Source organism: Phocoena sinus, chromosome 17 (assembly GCF_008692025.1).
Source record: "Phocoena sinus isolate mPhoSin1 chromosome 17, mPhoSin1.pri, whole genome shotgun sequence".
Taxonomy (NCBI): Eukaryota; Metazoa; Chordata; class Mammalia; order Artiodactyla; family Phocoenidae; genus Phocoena; species Phocoena sinus.
This window is the reverse complement of record NC_045779.1, coordinates 23,886,797-23,899,632: the sequence shown is the minus strand read 5'-3', so window position 1 is coordinate 23,899,632 and position 12,836 is coordinate 23,886,797. Positions and strand designations below refer to the sequence as shown.

General features: G+C 38.8%; 1 protein-coding gene across 1 annotated transcript in view; it reads right to left on the bottom strand.

The window, feature by feature from the left end:
* The window catches only part of LOC116742563 (zinc finger and BTB domain-containing protein 10), a 35,589-nt gene extending 34,544 nt beyond the window's left edge, over positions 1–1,045 (bottom strand). The window contains exon 1 of the mRNA XM_032610285.1: positions 136–1,045. Coding sequence (XP_032466176.1) covers positions 136–231 — 96 coding nt within the window. The 5' untranslated portion in view covers positions 232–1,045. The remainder of the gene's footprint in view (positions 1–135) is intronic.
* Between the last annotated feature and the right edge of the window lie 11,791 nt (positions 1,046–12,836).

Genomic DNA, 12,836 nt, shown 5'->3' with positions numbered 1-12,836 from the left:
GACAAAAGGCCGGGCGGCAGGCTGGGGGTCTTGGGGAGGGGGCGGGCGTGTGCGGCCGGGGCCGGGCTCCGCGGAGGACTAACAGCTGGCGAGTGTCAGGGTCTGGCCGTCTCCCCGCTGCCCGCACGCACCTACCCGCGCCCGGGAAGCACATTTTCCTTCTCTCGCCACGAGTTCACCTGGGACTTTGGAAATAACTGTGCGGTGGGAGCTGCGCTCCAGCCTTGTCATTTGCTGGGGGTGGGTGGCGGTGCCCAAGGAAGTGAACTTATTTTGTTCCTTCACAAAGACTGGACCAGGCTGTGCCTTTCACGCGAGGAGGTTGCAACCACGGACACCTCCTCGTCTGATGTATTGTGTGTGCGAGGCAGCACCTCAGGCCCAAGGCAATAATCATTTCACAGAAAATGCACCGCCCCGAGTGTCTTATTGCTGTGATGAAATGGAAATTTAAATAAAAGGTCGAACACGTGCGTTCAGTGGGAAGTATTGACATGGGTGTTACATCACCAGCAGCCAATCAGATAACTCCAGTCGTGTTTATACTTCTACAACCACCTTGTGAGTATTACAGTATGTCATAACGTTATAAATATTAGGCAGGGTTTTCCCCAAGAGTGGGGAGGAGTCTGCTTATACAGACGCTGCGTGCGACTCCGAAGATCGTGTGTGTAAAGGCAAGAATTGATTTGTAAGACTTGTTTTTTTTAACTGTTTACACTGCATTTGGAATTTAGAATGATTAGAAGAACAGATGGAGCTGGAAATGAAACTCTTACAATAATAATCGTAGTCAAGTTTTTCAGAAGATTTTCCATCTTAGAGCCCTTATACTCCTATTTAAAAATTTTTAATATGCTAAATTTAGCAAAATCTAAAGTGCTTAGATTCATTTTACTATTTTGAAATGTGAAACAAACTTGTAAAAACACAAGAAGAAAAAATAAAAGGAAAAGCAAAGAAAACAAGAAGTGTGAAATCTTAAGTTATTTTTATTCAAACCTATTTCAGGTTAAAAAAAGATTTTCAAACTATGGAGGAGCTTTTTACTCTTTTAAGAAATACAATAAGAAGACTAAATGAAACAGTGTATATAACCTTAAAAATAACTCAGTAAATTAAAAATTAAAAAAATATATTAAAAGTTTAATCACAAACTAATGTAAAATATGTTCAAGATAATTATTGAGTGGGAAAAAAATGATATGTTACTTCTTACATTAATATATGTCAGGATGTGCATGGGGAAAAAAATACAAACTCTACAGTTTTAGATTATCCTGTGTTAGAGATTTTAATCTTCTACATTATATATTAATGAAAATTGTGTATGTTTAATAAAGAGCATGTGTTACAATTTTTAGGTTCTCTAGTCTTGTGATTCAGAAATTTCTTCTTTTAAAATAATATTTAAAGCTTTGAATATACCATGTGGAATATGGAATTTGCTGTTTTTCAAGATTAACTTTAATAAAAAAGCCAGATTTTCCCAGACATATTGTAAAATACCATTTGTCTTTATATATATATATATATATATATATATATATATTTTTTTTTTTTTTTTTTTGTGGTACACGGGCCTCTCACTGTTGTGGCCTCTCCCATTGCGTGAGCACAGGCTCCGGACGCGCAGGCTCAGCGGCCATGGCTCACGGGCGCAGCCGCTCCGCGGCATGTGGGATCTTCCCGGACCGGGGTACGAACCAGTGTCCCCTCCATCGGAAGGCGGACTCTCAACCACTGCGCCACCAGGGAAGCCCTGTCTTAATATTTTTAAATGGACTAAACACATGCATGCACAACCAGACTCATATGTTATTGATTATATAGATTTAGTCAAAACAACTTTCACTTGATTCACTGTAATTTTGGTATCTGTGAAAATGAACAGTGTTGTATATCAAACAAAAAATATGACTTCTGCCTTATAGATGAAATGTAATTTTAATGTAAGGAATGATGATACTAACTTGCCACAAAAAGATTTTGGCTTTGAGTTTTTTTTTTTTCAGTAATGATCATATTGCCACCTGTCCATATTGTCACCTGGCCACCAGTGATCAACAGCTTGAAATTCCAATATAGGTCCTCAGGTTGGTACAGTTTGTGGGGTTTTTGTTGTTGTTGTTTTTTTACCGTACGCGGGCCTCTCACTGTTGTGGCCTCTCCCGTTGCCGAGCACAGGCTCCGGACGCGCAGGCTCAGCGGACATGGCTCATGGGCCCAGCCGCTCCGTGGCATGTGGGATCTTCCCGGACCTGTTCACGAACCCGTGTCCCCTGCATCGGCAGGCCGACTCTCAACCACTGCGCCACCAGGGGCGCCCCAGTTTGTGGGTTTTTAAAAAATTTTGTCCAGCTTTGTTTTAGTTGGAAAGTTTAGGACAGTGGAATCTATGATGACCTAATTTGTACGTTGGAGAAATGAGAGGATTCTGCCTGCTTGGCTGTATGTATTATGTGCTTCCATGTAATATGTGGAAGAATGTTATAATAATACTGTGCTTTGTCCTTAATGCATTTTTAAATTCCAGGCACTTTGCAAATAAATATATAGACATATTTATTCAATTTTAACCACCACTTCCTCCTCCATAAAAGGAGGGAACAATTACTGAAGTTAATTGCTTATCTAGGGTTAAGGTGATGGGAAGTAAAATGTACTTAAGAATTTTAAAATTTCAACTTTAAAGATTATTTTCATCCCCATACTGTTAAATTCATATCTTTGCTTCTTTTCATCGTATATGCTTAGTACATAGTAGGCAATATATAAGTTTATGATAGTATTATTATTTTTGCTGATTCCTATAGCACCAGAATCACCAGAAATGCTTGAATCCATAAAGTTGTTAATTGTGTCCGAACTGTATTTTTCTCAGACATATATCTTACCTTGTATTTTGTAAAATTCACATCATCTTCTGTCTGGAATTATGTTTAAACATGCACCGATGAGGAATGAACAACACTAGATTCAAGTGGTACAAATAAATGACTTAAATTCTAGGGCCACTGACCGCCTAACAGCCAAACAGTGGGAGTGTGTGGTGTATGTGTGTGTATGTATTTATATTTTTATCATTTTATATGTATAAATATATACTCAGGTGTCTTCTTCTAAACCCTGAAGGAAGATCGAATCAGAAACAAAGTTCAAGAGGATAGTAATCCACAAATGGCTACGAATACCCTGTACAAGGGAACTTTGAGTAACAGAAGGGGATCTCCTGTTCTGTAAATGGAGTTTTTAAGAATTCCCCCACCCCTTCCAGCCTCCTAGCAGCAAGCCAGGATCTGTTCTCCCCTCTAGCCCCTATATTTACAGTAGGGGTTCTACCATATTTAAGGGGATTCCCCCGTATGCTTACCAGGGGAACCCCTTCAGAATGGGGCACCCCCAACCAATTTGTCCCCTAATTTCACTTTAGGCTGTGTGGAACTGCTGCAGGTTACCTTGATAACTCTTCCACTGTAACTCTGTGATGAGGCTGAGCTCCTAGACCTGGTTCAGCTGATTTCTGACAGTCGAACTTGACTGTCCTTTATTGCCTTGGTAGAGGCACTTTGCCTCTGTCAGCACTTTGCCTCTTTAGGTTCTAGGGACAATGGTCTGTGATTCTGTCTGTGGCACTGACATGAGTCATCCACCGGAATAAAGTACCTGAGAATAGAGACTCTGTATTATTCACTCTTATTCTCCCCTACCTCTGCACCAACCCAGCACAAAGTAGACAATTAATAAATGTTTACTGGATAATCGTCTTCCCTTACAGTCTGTTTTGGTAGGCCACTTCTTTCTTTTGTTTCTTCTTTCCCTTAGATAATTAAAAATACTCTTTTTAAAGATATTGACCTACCATTTCCATTGCATTTACATTAAAAGCAGCAATAATCGTATAACACACGGTGGGTTCCACCTTTTTTTTCCTTAAAAAGAAGGAAATCCTGCCATTTGCAGCAACATGGATGGACCTTGAGGACATTATGCTAAGTGAAATAAGCCAGACACAAAGGGAAAAATACTACGGGATGCCACCTATGTGAGGAATCTAGTCAAACTCATAGAAGCAGAAGATGGAATGGTGGTTGCCAGGGCTGGGAGGAGAGGGAAATAAGAGGTATTGGTCAAAGGGTACAGTTTCACTTATACAAGATGAATAGTCTTAGAGATCTACCGTATAGCATAGTGCCTATAGTTAACCATACTGTACTGTACACTTCAAATTTTGGGAAGAGGATAGATCTTAAGTGTCCTTATCACAAAAATAATCAGTAAACAGACCGGGCTGTAGGAAACTTTGGGAGATGATGGATACATTTATGGCATAGGTAGTGGTAACGGTTTCATAAGTGTATACTTATCTCCAAACTCATCAAATTGTGTACATTAAATATGTACTGCTTTTCATATGTCAATCATACCTCAATAAAGAGGCTTAAGCAAAAACAATGATAATCATGGAGTTGAATATAAATAATATTAGCACCATTTTGTATGTTGCTTGCAGTGAATTACAATTTACACAACTTCCTCGTGAGTTAAATCGGGGTAGGTATTATTATCTTCATTCAACAGTTGAGGATACCCAAGTACGAAAAGGTTAATTGACTTGCTTAATTTATTGTTATTGCTTAAGTTATTGGATGAGGCAAAATTTGCCTTTGCAAGTTGAAGACAAGGATAATGCTCTCTAGTCTAAGGCACCCTTGGCTACCAAAACAACTAATACACTTAATGATGTTTTATCTGCATAATTGTAAGCTACACTAAATTTTAAATATTTTTATTGTTCAAATACTCTCATAGAAGAAAAGAAAAAGAAAAAAGGTCATCAGTGCCCAGAACTAACCACTATTGTGCAAATACAGTCTTCTTTTTTTGTGCCTAGCCAAAAAGTTTTTTTTTGGTGTTTGTGAATTGGACTTAGCATATTTCTGCTTTTAGTTTTTAATATGTTTTAATATGATTAAATATTTTTTGTATTTTAATGGATATAGATATACCGTAATTGATTTAACCAGTCTTGCATCGGGGAACATTTCATTGTTTACCGTTTTGGGTTTTTTGCCATTATAAATAACTCTTTAGCGAGTATCCTTGAAACTAAAACTTTGTATCTTATTCCTTTAGGATAAATTCTAAAAGGGGAATTTCTGGCAAAGGGAATGAACATTTTATAAAGTCCTATTAGTATCACCTAATTGCCCTCCAGAAATGTTCTCAAAGGTGTAAAAAGTACCAAAAGAAAATGTTATTAGGGAGGTATTTTTATAATACTGGGGAGTGAAAGACCTAGTTTGAAGCAGAATACAATGGCCAGAAACCTTAAAGGAAAAGATTGTCAGAACTGACTATATAAATTATAAAACTTTTGTTTTCCAAAGATGTAATAAAGATTTTTTAGAGTGAACTAGGAAAAAGAAATAAGGATATATATGACAGAAAGAGGCTTAATATCACTAATATCCAAAGGGCTCTCATAAATCAATAAGATAAAACACATATCTAGTAGAAGAAAAAGAAATGTGCAAAGGACATGTATTAGAAAATCACAGAAGAGAAAATACAAGTGGCTAGTAAACTTATGAAAAGACGTGCAGATCTGGCCAATAATCAGAGAAATGTGCATTAAAAACACCAGGAGATGAAATTTTTTAACCCATCAGAGGTATAGGAAAATGAATACAATTGAGAATGGGGATAGGAACAACTTTTCTGGTAGGCTATTTGGCTATAGGTATCAAAATATAAAATGTGTATATATCTTTTTACCCAGCAACTTCAGTTCTAGGAATTTATCCTAGACAAGTATTAAAATGTCTGTGCAAGGATGCTCATTGAATCACAAGGATGTGTTTATAAGCCTAAAAATCTTGAGCTTCCGTCAGTGTGGGGTTGTTCACATACCTTATGTCACATGCCTATAATGAATTATTGAGCCATTAAAAAGGTTGATGTGGTATTATGTAAGTCCAGGGCTTATTATTGAGTGAAAAAAGCAATATGTATATTAACAGATATAACAGCAATAATTAATGCAGTTAATAGCTACTGAGCACCTACTTTGTTAAGTACTGGGCATATATTCGTTACTGAACAAAACAGCCATGCTCCCAAGAGCGTATATATAAGTTTGTATGTGACTACAAGCATAAAAAGTAGTTTAAAAGGATGTACTTTCCATACTGTCTTATACTGATATTATAATTTATATTGAGTATATAATCCAAAAAATACAGCTGTTTTTGGTTTTGGGGAAAAAGTTAACTTTGATGATATGTTTTTCCCCAGGTCTTCTGGAAAATACTGTTCTTTCTTCTTTTTCTCCATGTATCGTGAACCAACTTTGCCCTGGCCCCCAAAAATAAACACAAAGATTTAAAAGATAAAAACCAGTGATTCTTTTCTTAGAAAATTCTAAATCCCTTTAAAACATGATTTATATTTCAAAAGCTTGTGTTTACATGCATATGTTCAGGGTAGCATCTATCTCACTAAACCATACATTCTAGCCCTGCCCTCTAATCCATTCTTACTGTGAAGCCAGTAATCTTTTTAAAATGCCAATCTGATTTTATCACCCCACCCACATTAAAACCCTACAAAAGTTTTAATTATTTTCTGTTGGTCTACATATCAAAACACTTTAAAGCCCTGCAGAGCCCAGCAAGTCTGGCTGCCTTCCACCTCTCCAGCCTCTCCTTCTTCCTCTAACCCTCTCCTCCAGAAGCTAGCCTCCTTCTGTCCTTCAGGTTTGCTTTGACCCCTGTCTGGCCTTTGAACTGTTCCCTGTCTATAACGCTCTTCCTTCCCTTCTTCTAATGAACCCACATTCATTCTTTTTTTTTTTTTTATAAATTGATTGATTGATTTTTCTGGCTGCATTGGGTCTTTGTTGCTTCATGTGGGCTTACTCTAGTTGTGGCGAGCAGGGGCTACTCTTCATTGCAGTGCGTGGGCTTCTTATTGCTGTGGCTTCTCTTGTTGCGCAGCACGGGCTCTAGGCGCGCGGGCTTCAATAGTTGCAGCACGTGGGCTCAGTAGTTGTGGCTCGCGGGCTCTAGAACACAGGCTCAGTAGTTGTGGCGCACGCACTTAGTTGCTCCATGGCATGTGGGATTTTCCCAGACCAGGGCTGGAACCCGTATCCCCTGCATTGGCAGGTGGATTCTTAAACCACTGTGCCACCAGGGAAGTCCCCCCACATTCATTCTTACATCACTTCCTCAGGGCAGCTTTCTCTGACCACCCACACTTCCCAACATTCAAATATCCTGTTGCAGATTCTCCCAGCACTTTTTCCTCTCCTTCACAGCACTTGTGGCAAACAGCCGTTTTTAAACATGTCAAAATTGCAGTTTATATATATATATATATATATATATATATATATATATATATATATATATATTTTGCCACACCCTGCGGCTTGCGGGGTCCTTAGTTCCCCAGCCAGAGATCAAACCCGTGCCCTCTGCATTGGGAGTGCAGAGTCTTAACCACTGGACTGCCAGGGAAGTCCAAAATTGCAGTTTTTAAATGTGTATAATTATTTGATTATTGCATACTCTGCCAACAGACTGATAGCTCCATGCAAGCAAGGACCGTTTCTGGGTTTGCTCAATATTGTATTTTCAGCATCTAGAAACAGTGACTACGACATAGCATACAATCAGGAAGGATTTGTTAAATGAATCAATATATGAATGTGCAGATTGGCAGGCACTAGGTACACACAACCTTGAACTTTCAACAAAAGACTAAAACAGATTTTTACTGAATAAACTAGTAGAACAGAAATATGTTATGGTAGGTTTTAAGTGTTGATAATATTTGCATGTTATACAATGTAAGGCATTTCCATAAAATATGTAGTTGTAGAAAGGTTGTTTTGAAATATTTTTAAATTAAAGCTAGTGCATAAAAATTCCAATTTCAACTACTACGTCATTAAAAATTCACACAAAACCGCTTTATCTGTGAAGCTATGCTTTTTTTTTTTTTTTTTTTTGGCTGCATGGAGTCTTCGTTGCTGTGCATGGGCTTTCTCTAGTTGCAGAGAGCGGCGGCTACTCTTCGTTGCGGTGCGCGGGCTTCTCTTGTTGCGGAGCACGGGCTGTAGAGCGCAGGCTCGGTAGTTGTGGCTCACGGGCTCTAGAGCGCAGGCTCAGTGGTTGTGGCGCACAGGCTTAGTTTGCTCCGCGGCGTGTGGGATCTTTGCAGACCAGGGCTGGAACCTGTGTCCCCTTGCGTTTGCCGGTGGATTCTTAATCACTGTGCCACCAGGGAAGCCCCTGAAGTTATGCTTTTAAATTCTAAATTTAATGATAGGTAACCCTTTTGTGATTGCAGTGTCTATATTCTAATTAATCACAAAAACGAGTTAGTTCACTCTATTCTCAGAGAGAGGAAGTAAAAAGTAAAATGCCTCCTTTGTATATATGAGTTGCACAAAAATAGATTCTTTTTACAATATGAATTTTTATATAGGCTTCAAAGGATGAGAACTATGGAGTAGGGGAGGAGGTCGATATTTATTGAAAACTGAATTATTAAAACCACATATAGAATACTGATTTTTGTAGGAGTTCCAACCCAAATATTTGGTTTACAGATACTGTTTGATTCACAGATTCATGTTCCTGCTAGACTGATTAACTAGGCTCTATTCAGTAGCCATAGATTCCACACTAAACCACCTTTTTCATAAATTTACAAATGCAAACCAATTACCTTCAGAAGGACCAGGTGAGAAAACACGGAAGACAGAAAGATGGCCAGGCTGTAAAGGTACAATGTCATGAAGAAATACCCTAAAGCAGGACTTTCTACATAACTTCAGGCAATAACTTCATAGGAGGCTTACATTCTAGATAACGTAACTCCTTTCTCCCAGAATTTGAAGGTCATGTCAAGGTCAGAAAATACCACACTTTGAAACTAAAGCTGAGAGAATCAATATCAATCATGAGATCGGTCTTTACAGAAGAAACATACCATCCCAAAGCGGTGGATTAGGGTATCTTCCATGTGTTCAAGATTGAGGATACATCCCAGGATTGGAATGTAACTGCTTCAAAGAAAACACTTAATACTTTCAGGTCTAGTCCAGTGCCCTTCAAAACTGGGGTGTGCTTAGCCATGGAGGTACACACAGAATTTCCAAGGGATATGTGAGCACATAGATGGTTTTTTAAGATAATAAGCTGTCAGGCTTTCAACTTCCATACGCATTCGTTTTCCAAAACTGAACTGCTGGAGAATGTTCCTCTCAAGCTGGTTTTCCTTTCCCACCTCCCTTTTCACAATCACCTTTCTTCCACTTCACCAAAAGAGGCAAGCGGTCCGCCCATCACTGATCTTCCTGTTTTACATTGCCCAAGGATGGAAAAAGAGCACCAGAGACAAATAGAGGAAGTAAATGTCATAATTATTTGGTAACTACGCTTTTGCAGCTCTGATTCCAGCTTTTACTTTCATCAAAACTCAAGAAGGCCCTAATTGAAGTGTCAATTCATCATTAAAAATAATTTTCAATGATAGATCACTAGGGGGTTTTGCACATATCTTGGAAGGAGTTTAAAGAATTTTGTGATGTAGTTGAAACAAAAACCCTTTCTATTCCCATCACCCATAATTTTTTGTGAACAAATGTCCGCAGCACGTATTCAAAAAAAGAAGAACATTTTCACTATAGAAAACAATGTTTTTTTGGTTGCACTGCTCCGCTTGTGGGGATCTTATTTCCCCAACCAGGATCAAACCCATGCTCCCTGCAGTGGAAGAACCGAGTCCTAACCACTGGACCGCCAGGGAATTCCCTAGAAAACAAATTCTTGGCACATTAATTAGTTGAAAAAACTCAGCTAATTAAGGAATGTATTCCAATAAATGTTTTATGTCATATTTAATATCAATATATTTATGTTCCTTTGACCAAATGTGAATTAGTAATTATAATGGTAACTCATTTCAGGATATTTTATGACATTTAGGGTCATAGAATTTTTTTAAATTAAATTTAAATTGTAATAGACTTCTGAGTATAAATATTATAAAACTCTGTGGGGAAGTAGAATGGAAATAAAGGAATAATGTAGATTTTCCATCTGTTTGTTCATGTATCTTTTTAATAAGCTCTTTCTTCCTTCTATTTTTTTTTTTTTTTTTTTTGGCTGCATGGCATGCGGGATCTTAGTTCACCAACCAGGGATCCAACCGGTGCCCCCTGCCATGGCAGCACGGAGTCTTAACCACTGATCGCCAGGGAAGTCCCATTAAATTTTTTTTTTTAATTGAAGTATAGTTGATTTACAATACTCAAATGTACAGCAAAGTGATTCACAATTTTTTAAGATTATACTCCATTATAGTTATTATAGGGCTTCCCTGGTGGTACAGTGGTTAAGAATCCGCCTGCCAATGCAGGGAACACAGGATTGAGTCCTAGTCCGGAAGATCCCACATGCTGCGGAGCAACTAAGCCCATGCGCCACAACTACTGAGGATGCTCTCTAGAGCCCTCGAGCCACAGCTAATGAAGCCTGCACGCGTAGAGCCTGTGCTCTGCAACGGGAGAAGCCACCGCAATGTGAAGCCCACGTACCACAAAAAAGAGTAGCCCCTGCTCACTGCAAATAGGGAAAGCCCGCGTGCAGTAACAAAGGCACAACTCAGCCAAAAATAAATAAAGAAAATAAATAAATTATAGTTATTATAAAATATTGGCTATATTTCTTGTGTTGTATGAGCATGTATTGATATATTTTTAAAATTTTTTGGCTGCCTTGGGTCTTCATTGCTGCTCATGGACTTTCTCTATCTGCGGCGAGCAGGGGCTACTCTTCGTTGTGGTGCATAGGCTTCTCTTTGCAGTGGCTTCTCATGTTGCAGAGCACAGGCTTTAGGCGTGAGAGCTTCAGTAGTTGTGGCATGCAGGCTCAGTAGTTGTAGCTCTTGGGCTCTAGAGCGCGGGTTCAGTAGTTGTGACACACAAGCTTTGTTGCCCCGTGACATGTGGGATCTTCCCGGACCAGGGATCGAACCTGTGCCCCCTGCACTGGCAGGCAAATTCTCAACCACTGCACCACCAGGGAAGTCCCCAGTAGAGATATTTTTAAGTGAATGATTGTGGGTATCAAATAAATATGGTATAAAGATTCCATTGATTGGATTTTCTAAGAAGATATAATTTTATTTTTTAGTGTCAATATTTACAACATGCCAGAGATGACATTCATTACAACAATTTGAACTTACAAGGAAAATATCTCAGATGCTACCTTAAGAATGCATAAAAGCGGGGCTTCCCTGGTGGTGCAGTGGTTAAGAATCCCTGCCCTGCCAATGAAGAGGGACATGGATTTGAGCCCTGGTCCGGGAAGATCCCACATGCCACGGAGCAAACTAAGCCCTTGCGCCACAACTACTGAGACCTCGCACCAGAACTACTGAAGCCCACGCACCTAGAGCCCGTGCTACGCAACAAGAGAAGCCACCACAATGAGAAGCCCCACACACCCCAACAAAGAGTAGCCCCCTGCTCACCGCAACTAGAGAAAGCCCGCGTGCGGCAGTGAAGACCCAACACAGCCAAAATTACATAAAAAGTAAAAAAAAAAAAAAAAGAATGCATAAAAGGGTACTTAAGTTTTCAAAATTATTTTGGGGAGGACACTGAACTATTTCAACATTTCCCAAATGCTATATTTTCACCAGTTGGTGATAAAATGAAAAATAAATACAATCTACAGAACTTTTCGTAAAGTTAAATTTGTTCAGTTTAAGACTGTTGATTATTCTGAAATTATATCCTTTCTGATGTTTTAAGCTTAAGGTACATATTTTGAAATTAAGATGTTAACAGATGGTAGCTTTTTTTAATGCTCTTTATTGCTCCCCAAAATATTTTTTAAAAACTTTTTTACTAACTCACAAAATTCAGAACCTGAGAGAACCACTGGTCTAACAGAATGTAAAGGGGAATATTTTATAAAATAGAATATTCTGGAATGTTCAGGAATTGAGACAGCCAATTTACCACCTAGTTAATGGACATAGCAACAAGCATTTTAAAGTTTTTTTTTTTTCCTACTGCCTGCCAAACACTAGAATTTAATAGATAAAGAAGATTGTCCCAACCCCCAAGAAACTCACATTTCAGTGAGGGAGATTAATATGTAAATTAACAATTATAACAGTTAAGTATTGATAGGATATGTACAAAATGCTATGAAAACATGGAGGATAGAATGACTGTTTGAAAAATTTGAATTGCTAAGGAATATAGATCCTTGAGCAGGGTTTTGAAATATAGATATGAATGTCGTCAAAATGAAAGGAAATTTATCATAAAAGTAAGGAAATTTTTAGTCGTTCAGTGTGTGTGGACTATAAAAATGCTTGAAGTGAAATTTGAAAAGAAAGGAGGGGGAAAGATCAATAAATAGTTTGTATTTTTTCCTGAAAGCAATGGGGAGAATGAAAGTTTTTAAGCAAGGAAATGACTAAATTGGATACTTTTTTTTTAATCTATTTATTTATTTTGGCTGCATTGAGTCTTCGTTGCTGTGCGCGGGGCTTTCTCTAGTTGCGGTGAGCCAGGGCCACTCTTCGTTGAATTGCACAGGCTTCTTATTGCAGTGGCTTCTCTTGTTGCATGCAGAGCACAGGCTCTAGTCGCGTGGGCTTCAGTAGCCGTGGCATGTGGGCTCTAGAGCGCAGTCTCAGCAGCCATGGCGCATGGGCTTAGTTGCTCCGAGGCATGTGGGATCTTCCCAGATGAGGGCTCGAACCCGTGTCCCCTGCATTGGCAGGCGGATTCTTAACCA